Raw genomic sequence first — 27,332 nt, 5'->3', positions numbered from 1 at the left:
TCTTTCATGGTGTTACCATGTTGGTGACTGGCAAGGACCTAGCCAAGTGCAGTCAAGAAAACAGGGTAGGCCAACCAAATTAATGGCTGAAGAGCTTCTAATCACAGTACTGTGCTCTCATTTAAAATAGGCCTAGTCCCACAACTCAGGGACAGGGGCCACCCTGCCTATGTATGCAAAGTGAAACATACCTGTAAATACAATTTGTTTTGAAGAAATGGCTGAATGCAATGTTAAATTGAGTATCAATAAAATCCACTACAACACACAGGATTGAAAGTATAGAGCAGCACTTCCTCCACTGAAGGCGTGGGAAGTAAAGATGTCAGAAACTCAGAAACTCACACACGGACACAAACGATACTTTCATTGTCAGTCTATCTTTATGGTCACCACTGAACTTCTCTGGAACACTCCTTCATTGTACTCAAATTTTGGTGCCTTCATTGAAAAGAAAGATCAGGAGAACCAAATGGCCAATGGACTCTTAACTGTTTGGGTGAAGAGCTTTGTCGACTTGCATACAGAAAGTCTATTGTGAGATGTCCCCATTTGAAGCTTATGGGGAGTACTCCCAAGAGATAAACCTGGCTAAGGTAACCTACAGGAAGTGGTAAGCCCGCTAACAGATAGCCCACAGATGTCATTTAGGCTACGTTTGTATAGTGACGATCAAAATGAGCACTCCAGGCTTTTCTATTAGGCGATTTACCACCACCTCAAGGTTAACTTAACCTGGTAAGCCACTGAAACAGCTTCTTGGAATGGCCCTCGATCTAGAAGTATATTCAGTGCATCCATAGACATGATATGCCCACACCTACTCTGTGATGTCGCATAATTATATTATTAATAAAACAAAGAAAGACAGAAATTGTAAATATTTAACACAAAATGGTGTAACATTTCTGTAGGATGCTGCTGGTTTTCCATGAAACAAACATCCTTTTTTCAGATAACCCACTGCTTAAAAACTAACCCCTAAGACATTTTCTGATTAATTCCAGTCCACGTTTTTCATCTTCCCAAACAAGATATAGAAGAAACAACCCCCGACAGTCAAATGTTGTCCTTTCTTTTGTGGCAATTTCCCACTTTCCCGTTTCACAATCTCTAAAAATGACCATGGAGTGACATTCACATGATGTTTTCTGGAATTTGTTTTTTAATTGGAACCAAATGGTAAGGGTGGGGGTGGGGGGAGTGTGGGAGAGGGTTTAGGAAGTTGTTTGGGGGGGCAGGGTGAGGGCAGGGGGCAAGGTACAGAGGCACAAGGACCTCATTTTTTTCTGTGTTGTGCTGGTTGGTCTCAGATGAAAACAAAACAAAAACAAACAAACAAAAAGTAGTGTAGATGTGCGAGAGCCACCATACTGCATGTTAGAGGTGATTAAACTGGGAAGGAAGCAAAATGGCATGTAAGAGAGAAAATAGTGTGAGAAGGGGGGAGCAATACAACGACCACATGCACGATCTTCCAATTATGCAAAGAATGATCAAGGATGTTTTTTTTTTTCTTGCTTCCAACCTGATACAGGTTACCCATGGGAGATTTTTCTGCCTCCACCTTTTGTGGGGTCCCTTTAGAGAAAAAAAAACACCATAGGAACAACATAAAACCAACAGCCAATGGCATTCATAAATGCAAAAAACCACTGTCCATGCAACCTGCAACACCAAATGACTTCAAAAAGATGCGCGACTTGTACAGATCTGGTGAGAAACCCAGTGTTTCTTGGTGTTGCATCCTGGGTCTTTCTTTGCCTTATGGAAACCATGCTTAGAGATATAGCAGAAGGAAGGAAGGGAGGGAGGGAGGAGAGTGGAAAGCTGGGAGAGGAGCTGGAGCAACCGTGCAATGGGCCAGTCCAAGGAGTTGAGTAGGCCAGGGGTGTTGAGGTGGGTCGGACAGGGTTTGGGTTGGGGGGCTGAGAGAGGTGTCCCGCCAGAGGATAGATGGTGTGTCAAAAGGCACGCCAGGCCCATTTCCCAGTCCCAGCTAACAAACACAGGGCATAGCCTTCCCGCACAATCACACACACGCACAATCACACACATACATAGTAAACTTGCATCCTCAGGTCTGACACACACACACACACACACACACACACACACACACACACACACACACACACACACACACACACACACACACACACACACACACACACACACACACACACACACACACACACACACACACACACACACACACACACACAATTATGTGCGCCACAGTCAGATAAACAACAGACTGACTGTAAACTGGCCATCACAGAGGAAGTTGATGGAACTGAGAGCGAAAGAAAACAAAATAATAAAAAAAAGATGGCCAGTCAGGGCTTCAACAAGTGCTGCACTCTCTCTCTCAAACACACACACACACACACACACACACACACACACACACCAAAGACAAACAGACTAAATGGAATTTAGTTTTTCTGGTTCTTGAGCTGATTGGAGAGCCAGTCGAGCCCCTCGTAGAGGCCGTCTCCGCTTGTGGCGCAGGTCGCCTGGATGTACCAGTTGCGGTGGCGGAGCGTGTGCAGGCCCAGCTTGTCTGTGATCTCAGCCGCGTTCATAGCGTTCGGTAAGTCCTTTTGGGAGGAAACACAGGAATGATCCGTTATAAAAGTTCTATTCATCTTTTCAAGAATATGCATCTCAGCCGCATTCATGGATGAGGAAAACAGTGGATAACTACAGACCTTTATTTAAAAAATTATTTAAAAAAGCCCAATTCAGGCTGGTCTTCTTTGACTTGGCCAGAGATGACTGGAGCACTCAAAAGACTTGCAGCTTTATTACTATGGTGTAAACATAATGGAGCAATGTTTGTGGACTTGCAATGGTGACATTTTTGCATGATGTAGCAAGTTGCACTGCACAGCTTTGCACAGGCCTGGGGTAGCAGTCGTGTGTTCTGACAGTTATTACACCAAACAGCCAGGCAGGCCAACCTTTGTGTGCGTTAATACACAATCTTATGTGGTGTGCGGACATCAGTCTAAGAACAAATTTTCTGAAAGTCAGCAAGATGATTTTTAACAAACCCTAAGGCTGATTATAGGTTATAGTTCCCATCCACATCCACTCTCTTATTTAAACAAGATGCTTAAAACTAAACTTCCTCCAATGTCTTCTCACCATTGAGGTTGGCTACACTATTGAATGTATTGAAAGAACAATGGTAACCCAGTAGAGTTATAGTTTTTGTGACATACATCATCTGGCCCAAACTGGATTTATTGATGTGAGATTTATTAGCATAGTGTAGCATAATCACTGGAAGTAAATGGGAGCATCAGCATCAAGTCACAAGTGATCAAAGGACAGGATTAAATAGCTGATTTGTACTCTGGTGAATTTTACATTATAAAGTAGTTTATACGGACATTTGATGACGTTTTGTTTGCGTCCATAGACTTGCGTTGCTACACTTAATTTGGCTATACTTTGAAACTAGGCAATGCAAACACATAGAAGTAAAAATCCTATGTATTCTCATATTTTACTGGGACTTGACTACATATGAGCAATTTCCTGAAATGAGGTGGACTGTTCCTTGAAGAAAATGAGGAGTCTAGGCTCTTCTATTAGACAATCTACCACAACCTCAAGGTTAACTTAACCTGGTTTTCTACTGAACCAGCTTCTTGGAATACACCCCCCCCCCTACTGTGGCGTTGAATGACCTCCTTACCTGTTTGTTCGCGAAGACGAGTAGCACGGCATCGCGCAGCTCATCCTCCGCCAGCATTCTCGTCAGCTCCTCCCGCGCCTCGTTCACACGCTCCCTGTCGTTACTGTCCACCACGAATATAAGCCCTGTGTGGGACGGATTGAAGACCATGAAGAGACTAATGAAGAACCTCTCCATGTAAAAGACATCAAAACCACAATTCACAAGAATCTGCATTTAGCCACTTAAAGCACACACTCCCTAAAGAAAGATAAAGAATGTGCTATAGTGATTGCTTTCAAATCGAGGCCAAAACGTTAATTTCCACATCAAGCCATCCCTTCCAATTAAACCACTACAAGATTTGTATTCTTGAGTGCAACTTTCCTTTTCACATTTACCATAATGATAATAGATTATTATATACAAGTACTGGTCTATTATATACGTATCACAAGCCTTTAACTAGTAGAGTTGCAGAGTAGAGTTCCGTCATTATTTTCCCTAATGGTAGTTTATTCCTGTTCCTTTAGTGCAGTCTATCAAAAGCTCTCTGGTTGAACGGTGTTATTCTAAATTTTGATGCACAAATAATACTGCGATACGTTTGTGAAGTGACACGTGATACAAACCTTGAGTGTTCTGGAAGTAGTGGCGCCACAGGGGTCGGATCTTGTCCTGCCCGCCGACATCCCAAACCGTAAAACTGATGTTCTTGTATTCTACTGTTTCTACGTTGAAACCTTCAAAATCAGACAGGGCAAAAGGTCAGGATGAAGGTTCACATCATCAACAAAAGCAACGCCTAACTCTACACAACTTGCCATCAAATGCACCTAACTTTCTACCCATCACATCATTCCAGTACTTTTCTTGTCCATGAACAGCAAGCAATGCTTATAATCTGACAAACAAGACAGTCTCGATCTCGATCATACACCCTAGAACATAACATGTCACGAAGCCCCACCACAGAAAAAAAAGTCAAGAGAAAAGTACCAACCGATGGTAGGAATGGTAGTGACAATCTCTCCCAATTTAAGTTTGTACAAGATGGTAGTCTTTCCAGCAGCGTCCAAGCCCACCATCAGGATTCTCATCTCCTTCTTGCCGAAGAGGCCTTTGAAGAGTTGTCCGAAGATATTCCCCATCTTGACAACTGTCCAAAAGAGAAGAGAGACAGTTCACCTTCCACGTAAAAAACGATGGCCGACATAGAAGAGGTGTTTTTTAGGCCAGGCAACTGGGCATCGACATAACTTCACATGCTCTAAAACAGGCAATATTACTACTGTGTCTCTCGAGGGAGAAGAATGTGGCCAATGACAACTGACACTTAAACGAAATGACAATATTTCTGCTTCAAATTAGTGGCGTTTACTCGGATCCAGAAGGACTTGTGTGACAAGTCTGGGGCCATGTCACCTGACTCCGCCCTACACGTTACAGCCCCATTCAAAGTTAATCCACCATATGTTGGTCACTGCGACGGCTACCAGGAAGAACAGGCCGAAGAGGCTAACATTAGACGTGAAACCAGGCTAGGAGCCCGGCCAGCTGGGTTCTCGTTTAGCATCAAGAAAGTAAAGTAAACATTGCATTCAGGATGTCCATTCGGCCCATACCCCTAAGTACGCACGAGCCATTTATGTAAGGATAACCACAGATATGTTGCCATGGTCTTTTACACACTAACACTAAATACACAGACGTAATCCCCTTCCAAAGTTTTCTGAGTTTTAGCAAGGGAGGCTAACAGTAAATGCTACATTGCCAGATCGGTAGCTCTTCTGGAACTATTCTGCATTTGGTCTGAGATTGATACACTTAACAGTGATTGAAGGTATTGAATGGTATCGCCTCGCCAACGAGATCATAAGCATCCTCTGTGATGTCTTAAGAATGAAGCCTTCAATGCAATTTGTCATTCGAGTCTTGATGTCAAACGTTGACCACCACCCTACACTCTATGCTTCCTACATAGCCAACGATTCTAGTGCTAGGTGGCTGCTTTGGTTGCTAACCACTTCACTGGCAAGCGCCAGTGCTAATCAACGTAAGATAGCTAGCGCTAGTGTCGCGTCATATGCGGTTTCCATTTTTGAGGTCAACGGTTAATCTCACGGCAGAGTAATAAGAGCTATAAACAGTCATCCAGATAGCAGTTCTTTCCTCAAGCAACACAAAAGAAAATTCGCGTAAATCACCTTAAATTTGCGGCTTCTGTACTCCCCGGTTTCACCGCTAAATTCTCTGTCACTTCAAAATGGCGTATCGCACAACTCAGAAGAAACCGGTCTTGTGAACTCCACCCATAATGCCGGGTCACCCAATCCAAGGATGACAAATTCTGCCTATTCTCCAATCGGATTATCAAAACGAGAAGAAGTCCCTCCTTTTCAAATCATCGTCCAATCGCATACAATACCACGATGTGACATAATATCCCGGAAATATCCCATCAACCCATCGAAAACAAAACGCGTTTTGGCTGCCATGTTTGTTCAACGCTGCGGACTGTTGTAAAAGAGATTCGCGCTTTTCTTGTCTTAATTCAAAGGATTTTAAACAAAATTCACTGCTAATAAGTTATCGTACTCGGAAGTTAACATGTCCGACTTCATAGAAAGTGAAGCTGAAGAGTCAGAGGAAGAGTTCGAGGAGAAGGACTTGAAACCCAGAAAGACTCAGAAATTCATGGAGGATGATGAGGAGGAGGAAGAAGACGAGAACGCGGAGGATCAAGATGAACAAGGGAACTTGAGGGGGCTCATCGACGACGATGATGAAGAAGAAGACGAGGAAGGTGGTAGTCCAAAAGGTAGTCCAAAAGGCAGTGGCAGCGATTCAGGAGATGAAGAGGTACACCACCGCCGTAGGAAACGTAACTACGATGATTACTTGGATGAAGATGACCTCGATCTCATTGAGGAGAACTTGGGTGTCAAAGTTAAGAGACGAAAAAAGAAATTTGACCGTCTCAAAACAATGGATGATGAAGATGAAGACGACGAAAAGGATTTAATTGCCGATGAAATCTTTACTGGTGATGGTGACGGCGATGTGGAAGACGGTGAACCGGTGGACATGCAGCTGACCGGTCCAGGTGTGGAAGAGGAGGAGGAGGACGAAGAGTCAGATATCGACGACTTCATTGTGGACGACGATGGACAGCCACTGCGAAAGGCAAAAGGCAAGAAAGTAGGAGGGTACACAGATGCAGCCCTTCAAGAGGCCCAGGAAATCTTCGGTGGTGACTTTGACTACTCTGATTTCGCCGAGGCGTTTGACCAGGACGAAGAAGAGGAGGAAGACCAGGACGATGAAGGGTGGGACCGGCCCAAGAAGCAGGTAAAGAGAAAGACGGGTCGTCGCAGCATTTTTGACGTCTATGAGCCCAGTGAGCTGGAGAGCAGCCACATGACCGACCAGGACAATGAAATCAGGTCCACAGACATGCCAGAGAGATTCCAGCTGCGTGTGATACCAGTGAAGCCAGCTGAGGATGACGAGCTGGAGGAGGAGGCCGAGTGGATCTTCCGAAACGCTTTCTCCAACTCCACAATCTCAATGCAGGACAGCACAGACTATCTGAACCCTGGCTCAGGTACCTCTTTCAGTTATAAGCAGCCGCAGACAGTCAGCAAGATCAAAGAGGCGCTGAACTTCATGAGAAACCAGCACTTTGAAGTTCCCTTCATTGCATTCTATAGAAAGGAGTATGTGGAGCCAGAGCTGAACATTAATGCGCTGTGGAAAGTTTGGCAGTGGGATGAGAAATGGACTCACCTGAAAACACGTAAGGAAAACTTAACTCGCCTCTTTAACAAAATGCAATCCTATCAATTTGAGCAAATTTCTGCAGATCCAGACAAGCCACTGGCAGATGCCATTCGCCCACTAGATACGTCTGACATGACAAGGCTGAAAGATGTCCAGTCCTTTGACGAACTCCGTGACGTTTATCAACACTTCCAGCTGTACTACGGGCAGGACATTCCCAAAATGCAGAACGCAGCCAAAGCAGTGAGAAAGAAAGTTGTGAGAATCAGGAAAATCACACGCACAGACGAGGATGGCGAGGAGGAAGAGGAGGAGATTGAGGAAGAGGAGGAGGAAGAACCCAAGGGCCCCGTGTTAAAGATGGCCTCCCGCAGAGACATGTACAGCATCTGCCAGCGAGTCGGTCTCGACGGCCTCGCCAAGAAGTTTGGTCTCACACCTGAGCAGTTTGGTGAGAACTTGCGAGACAGCTACCAACGTCACGAGACTGAGCAGTTTCCGGCCGAGCCTCTGGAGCTGGCCAAAGACTACATCTGCACCCAGTTCAACGCTCCAGAGGCCGTGTTGGACGCTGCACGCTACATGGTGGCCCTGCAAATCGCTCGCGAGCCCCTGGTCAGGCATGTGATAAGGCAGACCTTCCAGGAGAGGGCAAAGATCAACATCAAGCCCTCGAAAAAGGGCAAAAAGGACATTGACGAGGCCCACTATGCATATGCATTCAAGTATCTGAAAAACAAGCCTGTGAAGGAGCTGAACGCAGAGCAGTTCCTGAAGATGTGCCTCGCGGAGGAAGAGGGCCTGCTCACCATGGAAATTAACATCGACTTGATGGGTGTCAGTGGCTATGGCGGCGACGCCACCTACTTTGAAGAAATCAAGCAGTTTTACTACAGAGACGAGTTCAGTCACCAAGTGCAAGAGTGGAACAAGCAGCGCGCCATGGCCATCGAACAGGCGTTGAAACAGTTCCTGTACCCACAGATGACAAAGGAGCTGAGGTTTAAGCTCATCACTGAGGCGAAAGAGCACATCGTCAGGTCGTGCTGCAAGAAGCTGTGCAACTGGCTGAAAGTGGCGCCCTACAGGCCAGAACAGCAGATGGAGGAGGACGATGACCTGATGGACGAGTCCTCCGGCAAAGGCATCCGCGTGCTGGGAGTAGCCTATGCAGGGGGCCGAGACACACCCGTGTTCTGCTGCCTCATCAACGGCGAAGGAGAGGTTGTCGACTTCCTCCGCCTCCCCTACTTCCTGAAGAGGAGGAACGCCTGGAACGAGGACGAGAGGGAGAAGAAGCTCAACGACATCGAGAACCTCAAGAAGTTCCTGCTCACCAAGAAGCCGCACGTGGTTGCCGTGGCCGGGGAGAGCCGTGACTCCCAGATGGTGCTGGAGGACATCAAGCGCACCATTGGCGAGCTGGAGCAGGACTCCTCCCTGCCGGCCGTGGGCGTGGAGCTGGTCAACAACGACCTGGCCACGCTCTACATGAACAGCAAGAAGTCGGAGGAGAGCTTCCGCGACTACCCGCCGCTGCTGCGCCAGGCCGTGTCCGTGGCCCGGCTGGTCCAGGACCCACTGGTGGAGTTCTCCCAGGTGTGCAGTAGCGACGAGGACATCCTGTGTCTCAAGCTCCACCCGCTCCAGGAGCAGGTGGACAAGGACGAGCTCCTGACATGCCTCTACCGCGAGTTCATCAACCGGGTCAATGAAGTCGGGGTGGACGTCAACCGGGCCATAGCGCACCCGTACACGCAGAGTCTGGTGCAGTACATCTGTGGCCTGGGGCCCCGCAAGGGTGCGCACCTGCTGAAGATCCTCAAGCAGAACAACACGCGGCTGGAGAACCGCACGCAGCTGGTCACCATGTGCCACATGGGCCCCAAGGTCTTCATCAACTGCGCCGGCTTCATCAAGATCGACACTGCCTCCCTGGGCGACAGCACTGACTCCTACATCGAGGTAAGGGGTGGAAATCAGCAATATGTAAATGGGGAGCTTAATTATTAGTCAAAAGTCATCTTTTGTTTCAGACATGTAAACGTTTTTTCCTTTGCCTGACATGTTCATCAGAGGGTCACGTGGATGCTGTGTGACGTGCTTTTAATTCAACTGATGTTCGTGTGACTTCCCTGTTTTTACATGTCTGAAACAAAAGAAAACGAATGGCTAGATTAAACAAGACGTAATGAATCTAATACACAATATCACAATATATTGTCATGAGATTTTTTTTTTTCCACCCCCCTAATCCAGGTGCTGGACGGCTCGCGAGTCCACCCGGAGACATACGAGTGGGCGCGTAAGATGGCGGTGGACGCGCTGGAGTACGACGAGTCGGCGGAGGACGCCAACCCGGCGGGCGCGCTGGAGGAGATCCTGGACAACCCCGAGAGGCTCAAGGACCTGGACCTGGATGCCTTCGCCGAGGAGCTGGAGCGGCAGGGCTACGGCAACAAGGGCATCACCCTCTACGACATCCGCGCAGAGCTCAGCTGCAGGTTTGTTTGTCTGTTTGTTTGTTTTGTTTGTTTGTTTGTTTGTTTGTTTGTTTGTTTGTTTGTTTGAGAGAGTCAGGATAATCTTCGAAGAGGAGATGTCTGCGCTTCAGCCTTGGTGGTGCTCACAGTCGAGGACAGCAGTATCAAGACAAGCCGGGCTACTTCACAGTGACTAGACCCAGTGATATTTTGGTGCACAAAGTGACTGACTTTTCGGCGCACCTGCATCTTCAGTTGACTGTCACTTTGTGCACCAAAATAATAAAAAACATCAACAAAAAAAAAGTTGCTGAGTGTTCCAGTCATCCCTGGGTCTAGTCACTGTGGAGTAGCCCAACTTGTCTTGAGTCAGGATAATATTGCTATCACTATATAATAATAATTGGTAATATTGGCATCACTCTCTATGACATCCATACAGAGCTCAGCTCACGGGTACCATTACTGTTGTATGGGGTTCAAACCAAGCTGTCTTCACTGCAATAAATGGCATGTTTACTGATTTAGATCTACAGTGTTTTTGAATGGAGTTTGAACTTCACACTGGTGTATAGGAAAATGCCATTATTATGCGGTCAAGTGCTTTATTACCGCCATAAACAGTTTTGATACTGCAGTACAACATATTTCATCCTCAGTGGCTGTTAACAGAAATCACAGCCATCGCATTAGGATTGCATGGTCATTAGATATCACTGTTGACCAGCAAAAGCGAAAAGGTGGCAAGGCCTTTACCTTGTATTCTGATGTTGGTTGTCAAGGTGGTACTTGGAGAGCTCAATATTTTCTCAGGTGGTACAGAGCACAAAAATTTAAGAACCACTGGTCTTTGACATCCGTGCAGAACTCAGCTGTAGGTACATCTGTTTGTTTGAGGGTCAGGTTTTGTTATTTTGATTTGATTGATTTCAGATGTTTTAAGGGATTATTAGAAATTAACAACATCCAAGTCAACTTAACACAATTTTGTAAGTAGGGTTTATGTTGCTGCTTGTTTCTGTGGCTGCCATACTCTTGGCGTGAAATATTGCCGCCTGGTCAACAAGTCGAAAAGTGATGCATTACACGTCACTTAGCTGACGCTTTTTTTTTTTTACCCAAAGCAACTTAGATATTACAGGCTATTGGTTACAGTCCCTGGAGCAATGTGGGGTTAGATGCCTTACTCAAGGGCACTTAAGACATGGATGGAGGTGGGGTACTGGGTGGTAAGGCAGGATATGAACCTGCAACCCTGTGATTTGCAGTCTAACCATTACACCAAGGCTGCCCAAAAAGTGATGTGTTGGAATGACACTGTGCTTTTTTTAAGCATTTATTTGAAAAAGTATAAGCATGTCCTGGCAGGGCACCGCAGATACAAATTATTTCTGTCTATACTCAGGTGTGATAATGCGTGAAATGGCAGCATTTCATTAGCCTGGTCTTGACCATCCCATAATACTGAAATAAATGATAGAAGTCAAATGAAGTGCAAATAAATAACTGGGAGCATTAACAGTGTTGCGGACTTCTATCATTTATTTCAGTTACTCTATTTTGTCCAGCACCTGTACCACTGATGTGCGCGTTCTCTACCTTCTCATCCCATAATACTACCATTTCATTTCGTATTCATGATCTGGAGGTTTGATCTGACACGATTGCAGGAAGCGGGAAGTTTGCACTCAGTTCTGGTTTGAAATGATTGGACATCTCTCACCCAATCGCTGACAGTTACTTAACAACAACATAGTGCAGGTGTTTACGTCATTGTCATGAGCGCCCTTCCCCTTCTCCCCCCACCAGCCTGTCTCTTTGCTTATTGGCTGTTTTCTGGGGAGGGTTGGCCGGCAAGATCCTGCCGGTCAACAACGCTCCACAGAAAACAGTAACCAGACTATGTACGGGGCCACTCTTTTGGTGGAAGTAGGTAGGATGGCGTGCGAGGCGAGCATTTAATTTAAATAATCACTTAATCTGAACTTGCAGGTACAAGGACCTGAGGGCGCCGTACCGCTCGCCCAACTCGGAGCAGGTGTTCAATATGCTGACCAAGGAGACTCCGGAGTCCTTCTACATCGGCAAGCTCATCACCTGCGTGGTGACGGGCATTGCCCATCGGCGCCCGCAGGGCGAGAGCTACGACCAGGCCATCCGCAACGATGAGACAGGCCTGTGGCAGTGCCCCTTCTGTCGGCAGGTTTGTAATCGTTTGTTTTTATTTAGCTTACACACATACGGTACACTGAACACCGTTATATTGATGTTTTTAAATTCAAGAACCACAATGGTGGTCCGACGTAATATGTACCTGTACACATATCGAAAGTATAACAGGAAAAAAAGCTCAACAGAGCTTATTTCCAATGTGGTCCGAGTTAAAACTTCTATTTCATCTATGACCGCCACTCATTCGGTCATCTGAAACTTACAGAACCGCGGTGATGTAATTGGCCATGGATTTGATTTTTATTTGCTGTGTCAATAAACAATGTCAAATCACATCAAATCAGGACAACTTCCCGGAGCTGAGTGAGGTGTGGAACCACTTTGACAGCGGCTCGTGCCCCGGCCAGGCCATCGGCGTGCGGACACGCATGGACAACGGCGTCATGGGCTTCATCCCCACCAAGTTCCTCAGCGACAAGATGGTCAAGCACCCGGAGGAGAGGGTGAAGGTTCGTATATTATGTATTTCTTCATGTGTGGAAGGACAGTAAAGTCGCCCTGCCGGGGTATTCTGGGGCACGAAAACGGGGCTATGGCTAACTAAAACAAAGAGCCAGGTGTAGGTCATTTGTATTTTATGTCTATTATTGTGTGTTTTGGTGAGCCCTAAGCATGCACATACTCATAAAGCGAACGCACACGCACACGCACACACGTTATTTGTAAAGGTGATTTTTGGGCTTTTTATGCCTTTATTGTGACAGGACAGTTACAGAGGGACAGGAAATGAGCTGGGAGAGAGACGGGGAAGGTCCGTCAAATGAACCGGGCCGAACCCAGGTCGCCGGCACAGTATCCCAGTGTCCTACCGTTAGGCCACGTCTGGGCTACACACACACACACACACACACACACACACACACACACACACACACACACACACACACACACACACACACACCAGGGCTTGACATTAACTTTTTCGCCTGCCAGCCACTGTGGCTAGTGGTTTTCCCAAGTCACTAGCCATCCAGCTGTTATACTAGCCACAAATTTGATATTGTTTTTTTTTCCTTTATCGTGATGTACATCTAGCCTCAGAAGATGAGGCGCTAAAGCAAGAAGATGGGTGCACAGATTTCTACATGGAAAAAAAATAGAACTTAAATACAAACCGGTGATACACAAGTAAAGTGGCAAATGGCAGAATATAGGCTTTTCTGATATGTTATAACATTGAATAAGCTACCTGCCAAATTGGCTAGTGACACTGAAATTATTACCAGCCACAGCCAAGTTTTACCAGCATTTGGCCGGTTGGCAGGTGCCAGTGTCAAGCCCTGACACACACACACAGGCATTTTCTGTGAAACCTGGAGCAATAATATGGGGCCTGTTGCTGTAAGTCTTCATCTATATACAAGGCAGCACCTAATCCCACTTTACTGTATTCAAGGTTGTGTAACCAATGCCTTGTAATAACTGAAAGTCACTTAGGATAAGTGCCAGTTAAGTGTGATGTGTAATATAATGTGATGGTGTGAAATAAATCGATTCATTTCCTTGTTAGGTGGGCATGACTGTGCACTGCCGCATCATGAAGATCGATATCGAGAAGTTCAACGTGGACCTGACGTGCCGCTCCTCCGACCTCATGGACAAGAACAACGAGTGGAAGCTGCACAAGGACGTCTACTACGACTTTGACGCAGAGACGGAGGAGGTAAATAATAGTAACAATAATAATAACGCTGGATTAAGATGGCCCCAAGTCTACAGGGTGCTGTAGGCCCCCACGGCAGGAAAATTCCGTAACAAAATCACATAGCATAATAATTCCATGATTTCAAGGAATTAAGGATAACTTGTCTGTAAATTGTGGAGATGAGTATTATCAGGAATGAAAACTCTACTTGACAACACAGAGGAATTTTTGGGTCTTTTTAAAGGCGGTATAATTTTACGCTTTAATGATGTGGCCTAATGGTTAGGGAGGTGGTCTTTAACATCTGAAGATTCCTCTCCCTACTCCTCCATTCAAGGCTGCAGTGCCCTTGAGCAAGGCACCTATCACCCCACATTGCTCCAGGCACTTTAATCAATACCCTGTAAAATAATAACTGTAAGTTGCTTTGGATAAAAGCGCATTTAAGTGTAATGTATTGTAATGTAATTTAATGTAATGTAATGATGTGCAGGTGAAGCGTGACGAGGACCTGAAAAAGAAGAGCCAGCGCACCACCTACATCCGTCGTGTCATCGCTCACCCCTCCTTCCACAACATCAACTTCAAGCAGGCCGAGAAGATGATGGAGAGCATGGACCAAGGGGACATGGTCTTCAGGTGAGAGAGTAGAAATACTTTGTCACCATACAAGTGCCATGAGATGTCGTTTGGAAACAGCCCACAGATGCAAGGAAGCAGCTTAGACATAATAAGTAAGTTCAATAATCAATACAGGTGCTGTACATAATTTAAATGTTTAAAATATAAAATCCACAATAAATATATGCAATTAGGTGTACGGGTAAAGGTTGAAGGTGATCATATGGAGAAAGAAGATTGTGCACATATCAGGTGTAGGACAAAGGCTGACTAATTACAGTTTTAGAATGAGCAATACTGCCGTACAATCTTAGAACGCAGTAACTCTAAAAACGGCAAACTGAGAAAAAAGGCTTCAAAGTTTTCCATATGGCGCGACAACTGTGTTGTCGGTAAATTGGTGGTGACACTTCCTGGTAATGCTTTTTTAGGATAGAAATTTAATGCACACAAAAAAAACCCCAAAAAACAACATTTATGTGTCTTTTTGCCACAAAAAACCGACTTACTGCGTTCTTGGCTGGTATTACTGCCACAAAATGGAGTTACTGCAGGAGTTACTGCGTTCTTAGCTTGTATTACTGTCTACTCCCAAACCAGTCCCATTGGAACGTGCAGCAGTAACTCGCCGATTTACTGCGTTTTTGTTTAACCTTTTTTGGGTCATTTTTGCACTTTCAAAATGAGTTTTCTCCAAAACGGGACGGTGTTAGACCACCTTTTTTGGACACAAGACAATTGAGGTAGTTTAGAACCGATTTCCGATATAAATTTTTTTTCGACCATTTTGAGTTACTGCGTTCTAGTATTGCACGGCAGAATAGTCCACACACTTGAAACACCCATGCTCATTTGACTGCATTCTTCTGTCAGTCTGAGAGTGGGAAAAAAAAAACGACGTTGCTGACCATGGCTGACAAAAAGTCATGGTGCAATATTGAGGGCATTGATTCAGATTTGATTGGAAATGAGGATGGAGTTGAGATAAAGATCCCATAGATAGAGGTTAGTGGATTCAAGCAATGTTTGAAGATGAGCAGGAAGACTTACAGAGCTTGTTGGCTTCTAAGACGAATGGACAATAGTACATTTTTGCCCTTGTGCAAAGATGCCGTACAAAGCCTAAGCTATCATTAAAAAAATCCTCTCTCTACGTGCTACAGAGACTTAGAAATTAATGTTTAAGTAAGAGTTGACCCTTTACTTCTGTGTTCAGTTGTTCTGAAAATCAATGCTCAGCATTTGAGAGCCTGTAGGTACACATCGGCAAAAACAGGTCTTTTCAATCGGGCATGTCCAGGTCAAAATGGGTCAACCCATTCAAGCATGAGCCACCTTCAAAAAATGCCTGCCAAATGCCCAAGCCCTTTTTGGGAAAATGTGCCCTCGGTCTATAAAAACCTAAAATATCTCCGCCTTCGAAGCACATAAAAACATGAAATACGTTGCATTTAAAAGCTCTTCCTGCATTACAATGTGTTCTTTTTCAGCTCTGACATACACACATTTAACAAAAAAGTCAAATCTCAGACGTCTGAATGTTCCGTCCATGCAGCTCCAGACACCTGGGTAAATGCAGCATATACGCAGCATCCAACATCAATAGGTTAAGTCTTACTGTAGGAGAAAAGGAGAATAAATATTCACACCTGACTAAGACCTTGCTGGTCGAAAAGTTGTGCCATTTTTTCCACATGAAATCACGACAAGGGAGCTTTTGCGGTGTGTGAATATTTATTCTCCTTTTCTCCGTCTTTGGATATCCTGCACCCGCAGCAATTTTGTTTCTTTGGGATGTGCGCGTACTAAACACTTTTTGATTAAGTCACACAGTAAGCATGTCCCCCAGCCTAACACCACTCTGTGGTTTGTTCCCAGGCCCAGCAGCAAGGGGGAGGCCCACCTGACTCTGACCTGGAAGGTGGCGGACGCCGTGTACCAGCATGTGGACGTGCGCGAGGAGGGCAAGGAGAACGCCTTCAGCCTGGGCCACAAGCTCTGGATTGGCAACGAGGAGTACGAGGACCTGGATGAGATCACCGCCAGGTTCGTGCAGCAACAGCCCATTATTATTATTGACATTCTTAAAAAGGTTTTATTACATATTGATGACATTACATTTTATCACGTTCTGTGCGTGTGTATGTGCACCCATGCGAGTGTGTGAGACAGGGCGTGAGGTGAGTGAGTGAGAAACCAGAAGAAACAGGAAGTGGTAAACCTCCTAATAGATAGCCCTTAGGTGTCATTTAGTGAAGAAAATGAGGACTACAGGTTCTTCTATTAGATGATTTTCCACTACCTCGACATTAACATAAACCTCGGTCACTAAGGCTTCAGCTTAATACATGGGTTCGCCGTGTTTGTAAAGACGATGCTGTGAGGAGGGACAAGACACTGGCAGCCAACCACGTGAGCTCATTTTTTGACCGACAGCTGTTTCCAACAATCAGAGGTTGAGTTGTGCGCAGCTAGTTTTGCGCAGTCAGGTTAAAACAAAAATTTAGAACCCATGTATAAGCCAGTTTTGTTTGTGTTTTGTTTTTCCAGGTTTGTGCAGCCCATGGCCGCGTTCGCCCGCGAGCTGCTCTACCACAAGTACTTCCAGGAGTGCGAGGGTGGCAACCGCAAGAAGATGGAGGAACTGCTGGTGCGCTCCAAGCGCGAGAAGCCCACCTTCATCCCGTACTACATCTCCGCCTGCCGAGACCTCCCCGGCAAGTTCATCCTGGGCTACCAGCCCCGTGGCAAACCCCGCGTGGAGTACGTGTCCATCACGCCCGACGGCTTCCGGTACAGGTCGCGGGTCTTCCCCACCGTCAACGGGCTGTTCCGCTGGTTCAAGGACCACTACCACGAGCCCGTCCCCGGGGTCACCCCAAGCAGCGGCAGCCGCACGCAGACGCCGGCCTCGGTCAACGCCACGCCGGCCAACATCAACATTGCCGACCTGACGCGTGCCGTGAGCGCCCTGCCGCCCAACATGACCTCGCAGATGTTCAACGCCATCGCCGCTGTCAAGGCGCAGGGCCAGAACGCCAGCACCACGCCGGCCCAGTGGGGCTCCAGCCAGTATGCATACAGGTAAGGAGGACGGAGGCTCAGACCAGAGCTTGACACTGAATGGCACCTGCCAACCGGCCAAATGCTGGTAAAACTTGTCTGTGGCTAGTAATACTTTCAGTGTCACTAGCCAATTTGGCTGGCAGCTTATTCCTTGGTATGACATAGCTTATGTCAATATAAGGTATGCCTATGACATATATTGTATTGTTCAAGAAAAAAGCTTAATAACTCAGTTTATATTTGCTTGATATACTTCCATGTAGAAAGCTATACATCTTGCTTTAGCACCTCATCTTCAGAGGTTAGACGTACACTATCATGATTAAAAAAAAAATGCTATATAAAATCTGTGGCTAGTGGAATACCTGAATGGCTAGTGACTCAAAGAAACCACTAGCCACAGTGGCAGGTGGGTGAAAAAGTTAATGCCAAGCCCTGACTCAGACAGTTCTCTCTTTCCAGACAAACAGGCTATAGACGACCACTGAACATTTGCCCCTTTTCAAAGCAAGACTGCACTTGAACGGCACTATGCACTTTTATTTCAGTGAAATAAATAAAAATGAAACAAAGTAAATATCGTTGTCTATAGTTGTTGTCCCTAAAAAATATTTCCATAAAGTAAATTAAAATGAATCCCATTAAATATCTCCATACTGTCCTAAAAAATATTTCAATAAAATTGGGGGGCGCTGGCGCAGCGCGCTAAGTCCCCCACATTTGGGCTTACATTGCCCATGGGGACCCCGGTTCGAGTCTGTCCAGGGTCATTTCCCGGTCCTGCCCCATCTCTCTCTCCCGTCCCAACCATTTCCTGTCTACTCTCACCGTGTCCTGTAATAATATAGGCCAAAAATACTTTATATATATATATATATTTCAATAAAGTAAATTGGAATGACACATTAGTTGGAACACATTAAATATCTCTTTATCTGTCTACAGCGGCGGTGGAGGCAGCAGCACGGGAGGCGGCGGTGGCAGCAGCAGCGCCTACCACGTCTTCGCCACGCCGCAGCAGCCCATGGCCACGCCCAGCTACCCCATGGCCTCGCCCAGCTACGCGATGGCGGGCTTCATCACGCCCGAGATCCAGTCGGTGACCACGCCGCGCTACCCCAGCGCCACGCCCGGCTCGGCCTACGGCGACCACCACTCCACGCCTTCCTCCAAGTCCTCGTCCCACAGCCGCTCGCACCACCACCACCACCCCCACCACCAGTCCACGCAGCAGCACCACCACCACACGACGCCGCACCAGACGCCGCAGACTCCCCAGCAGCAGACGCCGCAGCCCAAGCAGAGCAACACGGCCGTGGACTGGGCCAAGATGGCGGAGCAGTGGCGGCAGGAGAAGGAGGCGGAGCAGCGCAAGCAGAAGAGGCAGATGACGCCGCGGCCCTCCCCCAGCCCCATGATCGAGAGCACGCCCATGTCCATCGCCGGAGACGCCACTCCCCTGCTGGATGAGACGGACCAGTAAGGGAGGAGGATGAAGGCTTGACGCTGTTCCCCCGGTTTACCCCTCCCTCGCTATTCCAAGCAATGACCCAATGCCACACTGTCACAGCCGCCTACCCACCCCACACCCCAATACCAAGCAAGTGACACTGCAGTACCCAATGCCACCCTCATAGCCATCCCGTCCCGTCCCCCAAACAGTAAGCACTGCACCGAACACCATACCCTAATTTCCCCAAAACGGTGAGAATAACACCCAACCTTACACCCCCCTCCCCCCAACTGCCCCGAACACTGACTGCAGAAACCTGTCACTTGTTAACCCCTCCCCACAAAAAAACCCACAGCACCGAAATAGTGAGTAGGGCATCCAGTGACACCCCTATCCCTCAGACCCCCCTCACCCCACCCCCTCCCGCAGTGGCTTCGGCTTGTGCTCTCCCTTTAATGCTCCCATCCCTTCTTCATGCTGAAATTGGGACTAATTGGGGTTAAAGCATAACCAATAGTATTTTTACAAGATGTTTTCAGTCATAAATATGTATGTCATCATACTACTAAAGCCTCGTCGTGGGCCTGTCCAGCTTTGTGAATGAAGCTTAGTTAGGTTTGTAGTTTTAAATCTTTTGTTTTGCTTTTTTGTTTTGTTTTATTTTTGTCTTTTTTTTACATTTTAATTTTCTTTCTGCTTGTTTAGAGTGTGAAAGACCAGTGTCCCAAACAGACTACAAATATAAATGAATGACGCTGACTTGAAGCAGTAGTGTTGTTGTTTTTTTGTGTTGCAATTTAAGGTGAAATATGAGCTATCTTGAACACTGTGAAAGAGAGCCAGCGTTTGAATTCAACATCAAGCAAGCTGACACTTGGAGGGAAAAAAAATGGCGCTGTTTAAGATTCTTATATTGAAGGCATCAGAACAGCGTCCAGTGTTATTTGGTGACAGTGTCCATTCTGAAAGGTAGCCCTTTTAATGACACCACTGTCTGCTTTGTGCTTTCTTTTTTTAATTCATCTTCATTCATTTCAGGACTCATGGAATTTTAAATTCAGTTACTCTTCTGTAACTTATAAATTAAATTTGTCTTACAATAAATCAAGTTGAGATTAAAGATTTTTTTTGTTTTGAAGTATTTTATGTTTGATAAAAAGAAAATGGTGGGTAATTGGATCGAGAATGGAGATTTGACGGGTGGGTTCTTACGACAGCCATTCTGAGGTAAAATAAGGCAAACCATAGCTACAGCTGGTAAAACATACTCTGCTAATATTTGAAGGGCTTAGTTGCAAAACGGTGTATCCACCATTTTTGACTTCTGCATTTTATGCAGTGAATGACTGTTCAGGTCCTATCACCCATGTGTGAATTCTTGCCATTCATATATGTTGGGAAGTTGGGAACATACTTATTAAACCTATATTATATGCATTTTGCAATGCAATTGAATGGTCAATACAAAAATGTCAATTTCCCAACCTTCTACAAAATGGATACTGGTTTGCAACAAAACCCTTCATTTGTTTATAGTAATAGATATTTTATGGTAATAAATGACCAATAATGGTATGGGCTGTCATGCCCAAGTGGCCTGGGTGTTGTGCCCAGAGGGTCGCCTTTTCCTGGGTATGGGAAGTGATTAAATTACCGTATACATGCGTTCTCAGTGAAGGGGCAAGACACTGGCAGCCAACCACGTGAGCAAATTTTTTGACCGACAGCGGTTTCCAACAGGTTGAGTTGTGCGCAGCAGTTAGGTTCGCGCAGTCAGGTTATAAACAACATTTAGAACCAATAGAGCTCGAAAGTCCCGCCCCTTAGTTCCGCGTTTCACGGGACCTCAGTTGACCATCTAACAACATGGTAGCGAGTAAATATCTTCTGATCTCAGTCATGATATGCGCGGGGCTCCAAATATGCTGTTTAAGAGGATAGATAAAGATTATTCAAGCAGAAGTATCAATGTTTTGTTCCGAGGCCGTCGGCATGAAAAATGTGAAGAAACACAGCTTTCTAAAAAGTTTAGGGGTTCATACGAAAAATTAGGCAAAAATATCAGAAACAACATATATGGAGCTCGTGGCACAACTCGAAGGGGATCGAAATGCCATTTTAATACCGCCATTGGATTACATGCTACGATTTTCGGCTAAAAACGCCGTTGAGGTCCCATGAAATCGGGGGAAGTGACGTCACTTTCTAGCTCTATAGTAATAGAGCTCGAAAGTCCCGCCCCTTAGTTCCGCGTTTCACGGGACCCAGAAATATTCTAGTAAGAGGAGATAGAACAGGTACATAGAAATTAACGGTGAAGATTCGTAACGCAAATATGGCGTCTACCCGCACATCTCCCGCCTTTCTGGTAACAAGAGCCAATGTGCCTGCTGAGCTGCGTTGCCAGTGATCCAATCATCTGGCTGCATCGGCGCACGCGAAATTATGCACATGCTCAGTTTTGAAAAGCCGTTGCTCTCGTGCCGTTATGGAACTACTGCGCCTGCGCTCTGTCAAAAAAAACGTGAGAAAAGTGGCTCAAAAAGCTTTATTTTGACTCGTATGACACAACCAAGTAGTCTAGATTGATCAGTTTTTCACGGTCGTTTCAACCATATGGTTTTCACAACCGCTGGGTTCCCCTCCGTCCTATACTCAGTTTCCCCATTCATTTTTCCCATTGACTCTCAGATCTGGTCTACTTAATCGCGAAATAGCACCCCAGAGGCGTCACCAAGATGGCCGCCATATGTCCCCTCTCATTCTAAAATCTCTCTGCGGGACCTCAGTTGACCATCTAACAACATGGTAGCGAGTGAATATCTTCTGATCTCAGTCATGATATGCGCTGGGCTCCAAATATGCTGTTTAAGAGGATAGATAAAGATTATTCAAGCAGAAGTAACAATGTTTTGTTCCGAGGCCGTCGGCATGAAAAATGTGAAGAAACACAGCTTTCTAAAAAGTTTAGGGGTTCATACGAAAAATTAGGCAAAAATATCAGAAACAACATATATGGAGCTCGTGGCACAACTCGAAGGGGATCGAAATGCCATTTTAATACCGCCATTGGATTACATGCTACGATTTTCGGCTAAAAACGCCGTTGAGGTCCCATGAAATCGGGGGAAGTGACGTCACTTTCTAGCTCTATGTAGGCTTATGGTGATTAACCATCTCTCCCCATCCTCCATGACTGAGGTTATGTACCCTGAGCACCATGGTACTGTCCCACCGAACTGCTCCCTTTTCGGGCCTTCTTGCACGGGAGAGGTATACATGCAATTTCATTATGTGCATTGTAAGCAGCCGCATAATTTACCTAACCCAGTCACAGTAGTACATGTCTTTATTTCAGCCTATTCAAATTAATCAAACAGGATGCAGTGCAAAATGGGAACAATATGAATACACGTGTGCACATTGCATAACATGATGTGGTCCGTCTGAGGGGGAGCACAGCACAATAAGTTAAATTAAATGCAGGAAAACCCATGCGATCAAATAATGTATTCAAAATCTGATGGTGGCTATTAATAAATCAATCAAAACCTGCTTGCTTGGACATCAAAACAATAGAAATGTGCGTAAGCCACCACAAGGTGTCGCGCATGTCAAAAATGAACAAAGTCACTTGACGTCACATATGCAAGCACCGAGCTCATTTCATGAGCGTCTGCCAGCGGTGCGCATGTGACCGACCATCATTTGCTTTGGCTAGGCAACCGAGCATGATGACACAGAAAGCTCGGGCCGCACGGGTGTAGCCAGAAAATTCTTACCAACACTAGAAGAGAAATGAACAGGTAATGTGACCCTGCACGCGAGTGTATTCTGAACGTTCGGTTCGGAAGAGCATGGTGGATTTTTTTCAACGACAGACGGTTTAGAAGACCTTGTTTACAGCTTTTGTTAGGCTTTTCGAAGCGTGCTGCGACTGCATTTGTCGTGGACTTGAACTTGAACCAACAGCTGTTTTGGGGGAAAAACGACAAATGGTTCGTTGTTTACGCCATATCTGCTTACCAACACCGGTAAGCGGTCTGTCTTCACACTCGGCGTTGACAACCACTGGGTTTCGAAGACGTTATTGGTAGATTAGCAAGCAGACACCATGATGCCCAGTCGAGGTTGTAAGCTAAGGTTACATCTTCTGCGTTGGTGGTCAGCTGGGATGTCACGCCACAAACTGGACTGAGTTATATTTAGGATTACCACTTGTTTTACCGACGTAACCCGCTGACCACCAGAGTATTGCTCTGGGCATAGCACTAACCAGGTCAAAGAGACATCAAAATCCTTGCATGCCAGAAGGATCTACCGTTTGCGGCTACCCTGTCTTGCAATGTTCAATGTATTTGACAGGTTGCCAGGTGACATTTTGTGTTGTCCTTTCGTTATCGGTATGTTTTGCCAGGCAGTGCGTGTGTGTTTTATCCATGTTTATGTGTACCGTACCCACAACCAGTAGGCTTGTTGCCAATGCCCAGTGGTGCCCAGATTCACAATGGTGTTGGCTGTGAAGATGGGATAACTGCAGCGTCCACGGCTGTTAAATGTAGAAACATATGATGATAGGCTATAGTTCTTAGATAGACCTAAAGTCAAGACATCGTCATTGACACGAAGCTGTTGTGGTTTCTCAATTAATTGACCCCATATGATCCTAATGTTTTGACAGCAGACTGTGTAAACTGTAGACAGTGGTAGACTGGCATTGCCCAAGGCTGGTGCTTGTGGCAGGTAGGCCTACAACACTTTCCTAACGTTGCATAGGTTATTTGCCGATTGTGAAAGATTGGTCCAGTAGCTCATCCATTACCAGTGAGTTGGAACTTTATCTAAACCAGGAAAGACAGCTTTGCCATGGGTATATCCCACTGTCTTGTCATTTCATGTTTGCTGCACGGTGTCTGTCAGTCATCAGTGAAATGTCTTGATTTAGTTCAGGCCTGGGCAAACAAATGACAACATGTGGACAAAGCTATTGGGCTGTGCCTTTTGTTTAGGCAAATGTTCCCCTTGAAGAACACCAACGCTCATTCATTGACAAGTGTGTGTTAGCCCTCTGTAATCATATTTCATAATGGAAGGTTTGATAACTGCCTTTCGTTGTCATGTCTCCTTTTATATGGTGTGAAATGGAAGGTCTTACTCAAATCACAACACAATGTTAGCAGCTTTTCTTTTTAACTCCATCTTTGTTGATGTTTATTCCATTTGCTAAGCACTTTGAGCTGCATGCCTTGTGTGATATACAGTTGTGCTACACAAATACAGTTTTTATTATTATTATTATTATTATTATTATTATTAGTAGTAGTAGTAGTAGTAATAGTAGTAGTAGTAGTAGTAGTATGTTTGAGGCCTTGTACTACACGGACAGGATGGGAGCACTTTGCATGTAGGGTGACTTCTATTCATTTAGATAGTCATATCTTCACTGAGTCATACATTCAAGTGATAATGTGCTGTCTCAGGCTGATGCCACCACAGTTGTTCTACCACATAGCTCAGCATATGGGTGTTTCCCAGAAGTAAAATCAGGCATTTGGTTGACATGTTTCCCTGTTTAGGTCAGCTCCTCTTCTTGTTCCTCGTAATATTGCCAATAGAAGGCCATGGCCTGCTTTAACGTTGATGTCCTGAACAAAGGCGTCTCTATTTTGATTGATTTCATTTGGCCATGTGCCAGTCTATCACTCAATGCGTGTCCCTAACCCTGTCTGTGAACTTTTCCCAAATGACTGCGTGCCTGTGTACTGTACACGCCCGAGTGCCACTACACACGTGTGTCTGTGTTCCAGACTAAGCAAGTGCTGTATCCCATATTTATGTAATTAAAACATGGCCTACTAAGAACATTGTGGGCTCCTAAAATCATTGTGTCTGTAGTTAGCTGAGGAGTGTGGTTGATGATGACAGGAGGTTGAATTTAAACATGCACCTGGATAATTTGATTTGTATTGTGGGAGTGTAAATCATTGGCACAAAGAGTGAAATCAATGTAATTCCAGTGACCTCATCTGAGAATGATCGATTTTCATCATCAAGCAAATTGATGCATTGATTTTAATTTTGTTGTCATCTTTACTGCCGTTCTATGTAGGAAATTGCATCATCTACACAGAGTCTATACAAAAAAAGCTATCCATTGTGTCTGTGTCATATCTGTGCTCTTGCACTATAAAATGTCTATTGTTTTACGTCTGGGTGGGGTGTGTCCATTTAATTTGATACAAGCAGCAGTGCACACCATTAGTCAGAAACGGACCACAGTGCGTTAATTTTTCCCATTGTCTAACTAGATACCATCATGGACCCTCTTGCTGGCTGACTCATAGTGAGTGTGTTTCATTTAAAATTGATGGGTGACTGACACAATGACATGATCTGTTCTCTCTCCCACAGGTTTACCTGTCATGGACACACACATGATACCGAAGTTCGCCTCGAAGGACGAGGAAATTGACTACTGGAAGGCACTGTCCGTGAAGTACAAGAATAGGTGGGTGACATCATGTGACACAGGCTGTGCTTAGGTTAGTGATGGAGGAATTGGAGATGGCAACCTGGCACCCAAACCAAGGCTAGATACACACGTCTGGGTGTTTTGGTTGGGTACTATGCATGACTCTGAGTGTGTTTGGCGCCCCCTGTAGATGACTGAAACACACGACAGGCAGACAGGCAGACAGGCAGACAGGCAGACAGGCAGACAGGCAGACAGGCAGACAGGCAGACAGGCAGACAGACAGGCAGACAGGCAGGCAGGCAGGCAGGCAGGCTCATTTCTATGCCTGGCCCAACGCCCTCTGGGGAGCGAGGTAAATAATCCTCAGGCCAAGTACCCATTGCATTGCATTGCAAAGTTCATGTTCTATAGGTTGAAAAAGTATGTTCTCAAAATATTTGAATGACAAGAATTCACATATATCATACCACCCATCCCTACTTGGGTGTATGTTGCTCTGCACAGGCCTGCTGGGACAGGGATGAAAAAGCGTTAATAAGTAAGATGGTGATTAACTATTGTAATCTAAGGTGGGATTCACCTTAATGCCTCTGCCTGAGATTTATTTTTTATTAGTCATGTAATTGTATACACCTCTATCAGTGGATGTGGTAGTTGGAAGCCTTCGCTTCATGGATTGTTTGCACCGTGTCAGGTCTGTTGACCTTATGTGTTTATTTAGCTGATTAATGTTTTTGGTTGTTGTTTGAATTTAATCTTCTTACACTGGGCTTATGCAATAATGGATTTTGGGGCATCAAGTTGTGCGTTTGTTGACTTTCCTCCCCCTGTTTGATTATTTTGCCATCTCCGTTTTGGCTTCCAGCCTGCTTCTTAAACTCTTGAGTCCATGGCCACCCGTCCACATCATAACACACGTCATGGCAGCAGATAAGACGTACACTGCCATTAAAGGGGGATGGGTTATACCCTGGTTATGTAAAATTTACAACACTTGCCAAAGTCTGCAAACTTTTTCTTTCTGTTCAGACAGAGAGTTATGAAATGTGTCTAGCGATTACCAGATTTAACCACTGTTAAGTAAAACCGACTCAAGGCTGTGTTTTTCTAAAAGTGGAACGGTGTTGTTTTTGTTGTGGTCTAGTTATATTTTGCAATGAGATTTTTTTTGAGGGAGTACTTTTATAAGTCATGTAGATCATTAAGACTGTTCAATCAGTTGACAGTTGGTGCTTCATGATCACTGATGATAAGAGGTGACTGATTTGCACACTTCCCCGAATGCATGTTACTCTTTCACAGAGATCAAAGATCAATACAGTTTTTTGCACTCCAGTGACTGTGTACAGACAAGGTGTGCGGATGGGTTCAAACAGAGAAAGTGGAATATATGAGAAGGCTCCATTGAGAAAGGCTCGCGCCAACAAGTGAAAAATGAATGGATTTCAATGGAGTTGCCTAAAATAATGTTTTTTTTCCCTCGTTGTATATATATTTTGCCCTGGCATATTAATTATAAATTCAAAACTAGTGCTAAAAAGAACTCATTTGAGTATTTTTTTTAGATTTTTTTTTGCACCTCTAGATTATGATATGCCGAGTCAGCAAGTTGTATTAATGAGGACAAATCCATATACATTAGTAGAATGCTTGTTAGTACCGGTTGAAATCTTCTGCCCTTGTGGAAAAGCTCAACAACCAAAGAACTCGACAATACCTCCTCTTATATAATACCAACCATAGTTCTTACAGGGAATTTGAATTCATGAGGTTGATGAATGGAATTTGGAGCAGAATGTATTTTACCATGTATCCCAATTGACTCCATTCAGGTTTACCAGTCAATTGTCAGCAATCAAACCACACATTTTTGAGGGAACAGTAGG

At 45.3% G+C, this 27,332-nt stretch overlaps 3 protein-coding genes across 6 annotated transcripts in view; 2 read left to right on the top strand and 1 right to left on the bottom strand.

Moving 5' to 3' along the window:
- Nucleotides 1–361: 361 nt before the first annotated feature.
- On the bottom strand, nucleotides 362–6,004 carry LOC134467736 (ADP-ribosylation factor 1). 2 transcript variants are annotated; one of them, XM_063221621.1, is made up of 5 exons: nucleotides 5,896–6,004; nucleotides 4,692–4,847; nucleotides 4,321–4,431; nucleotides 3,710–3,834; nucleotides 362–2,603 (listed from the first exon to the last, which is right to left on the bottom strand). In XM_063221621.1, exons 2-5 carry the CDS (start codon nucleotides 4,837–4,839, stop codon nucleotides 2,439–2,441), a joined length of 549 nt encoding a protein of 182 aa, XP_063077691.1. In that variant the 5' UTR covers nucleotides 4,840–4,847; nucleotides 5,896–6,004; the 3' UTR covers nucleotides 362–2,438. The 2 variants fall into 2 exon arrangements, with proteins under 2 accessions (XP_063077691.1, XP_063077692.1); XM_063221622.1 differs by lacking the exon at nucleotides 5,896–6,004 and adding an exon at nucleotides 5,521–5,665.
- Nucleotides 6,005–6,119: 115 nt separating this feature from the next.
- On the top strand, nucleotides 6,120–20,109 carry supt6h (SPT6 homolog, histone chaperone and transcription elongation factor). The gene is made up of 9 exons (XM_063221620.1): nucleotides 6,120–9,436; nucleotides 9,731–9,975; nucleotides 11,947–12,157; nucleotides 12,471–12,635; nucleotides 13,697–13,849; nucleotides 14,325–14,470; nucleotides 16,331–16,498; nucleotides 17,003–17,536; nucleotides 18,464–20,109. Exons 1-9 carry the CDS (start codon nucleotides 6,299–6,301, stop codon nucleotides 18,999–19,001), a joined length of 5,298 nt encoding a protein of 1,765 aa, XP_063077690.1. The 5' UTR covers nucleotides 6,120–6,298; the 3' UTR covers nucleotides 19,002–20,109.
- A 2,544-nt stretch (nucleotides 20,110–22,653) lies between these two features.
- ndel1a (nudE neurodevelopment protein 1-like 1a) overlaps nucleotides 22,654–27,332 on the top strand; it is a 32,993-nt gene continuing 28,314 nt past the window's right edge. Inside the window, exons 1-2 of one of the 3 annotated variants that reach the window (XM_063221618.1) lie at nucleotides 22,654–22,777; nucleotides 25,383–25,479. In XM_063221618.1, the coding sequence (XP_063077688.1) occupies nucleotides 25,394–25,479 (86 nt within the window). In that variant the 5' untranslated portion in view covers nucleotides 22,654–22,777; nucleotides 25,383–25,393. Of the gene's footprint in view, nucleotides 22,778–22,804; nucleotides 23,006–25,382; nucleotides 25,480–27,332 lie in introns of those variants that run through there. The other 2 variants (XM_063221619.1, XM_063221616.1) reach the window with 2 other exon arrangements.

This window comes from Engraulis encrasicolus, chromosome 17 (assembly GCF_034702125.1).
Source record: "Engraulis encrasicolus isolate BLACKSEA-1 chromosome 17, IST_EnEncr_1.0, whole genome shotgun sequence".
Taxonomy (NCBI): Eukaryota; Metazoa; Chordata; class Actinopteri; order Clupeiformes; family Engraulidae; genus Engraulis; species Engraulis encrasicolus.
This window is presented reverse-complemented; position numbering and strand designations above follow the sequence as displayed.

Coding starts and splice junctions, on each gene's coding strand:
- supt6h (XM_063221620.1), top strand. CDS start 6,299: ATGTCCGACTTCATAGAAAGTGAAGCTGAAGAGTCAGAGGAAGAGTTC. Junction 9,437..9,730: donor GCACTGACTCCTACATCGAG/GTAAGGGGTGGA, acceptor CCCCTAATCCAG/GTGCTGGACGGCTCGCGAGT. Junction 17,537..18,463: donor TCCAGCCAGTATGCATACAG/GTAAGGAGGACG, acceptor ATCTGTCTACAG/CGGCGGTGGAGGCAGCAGCA.
- LOC134467736 (XM_063221621.1), bottom strand. CDS start 4,839: ATGGGGAATATCTTCGGACAACTCTTCAAAGGCCTCTTCGGCAAGAAG. Junction 3,835..4,320: donor CTACTTCCAGAACACTCAAG/GTTTGTATCACG, acceptor CGTCCCACACAG/GGCTTATATTCGTGGTGGAC. Junction 2,604..3,709: donor TCGTCTTCGCGAACAAACAG/GTAAGGAGGTCA, acceptor TCCTCCCAAAAG/GACTTACCGAACGCTATGAA.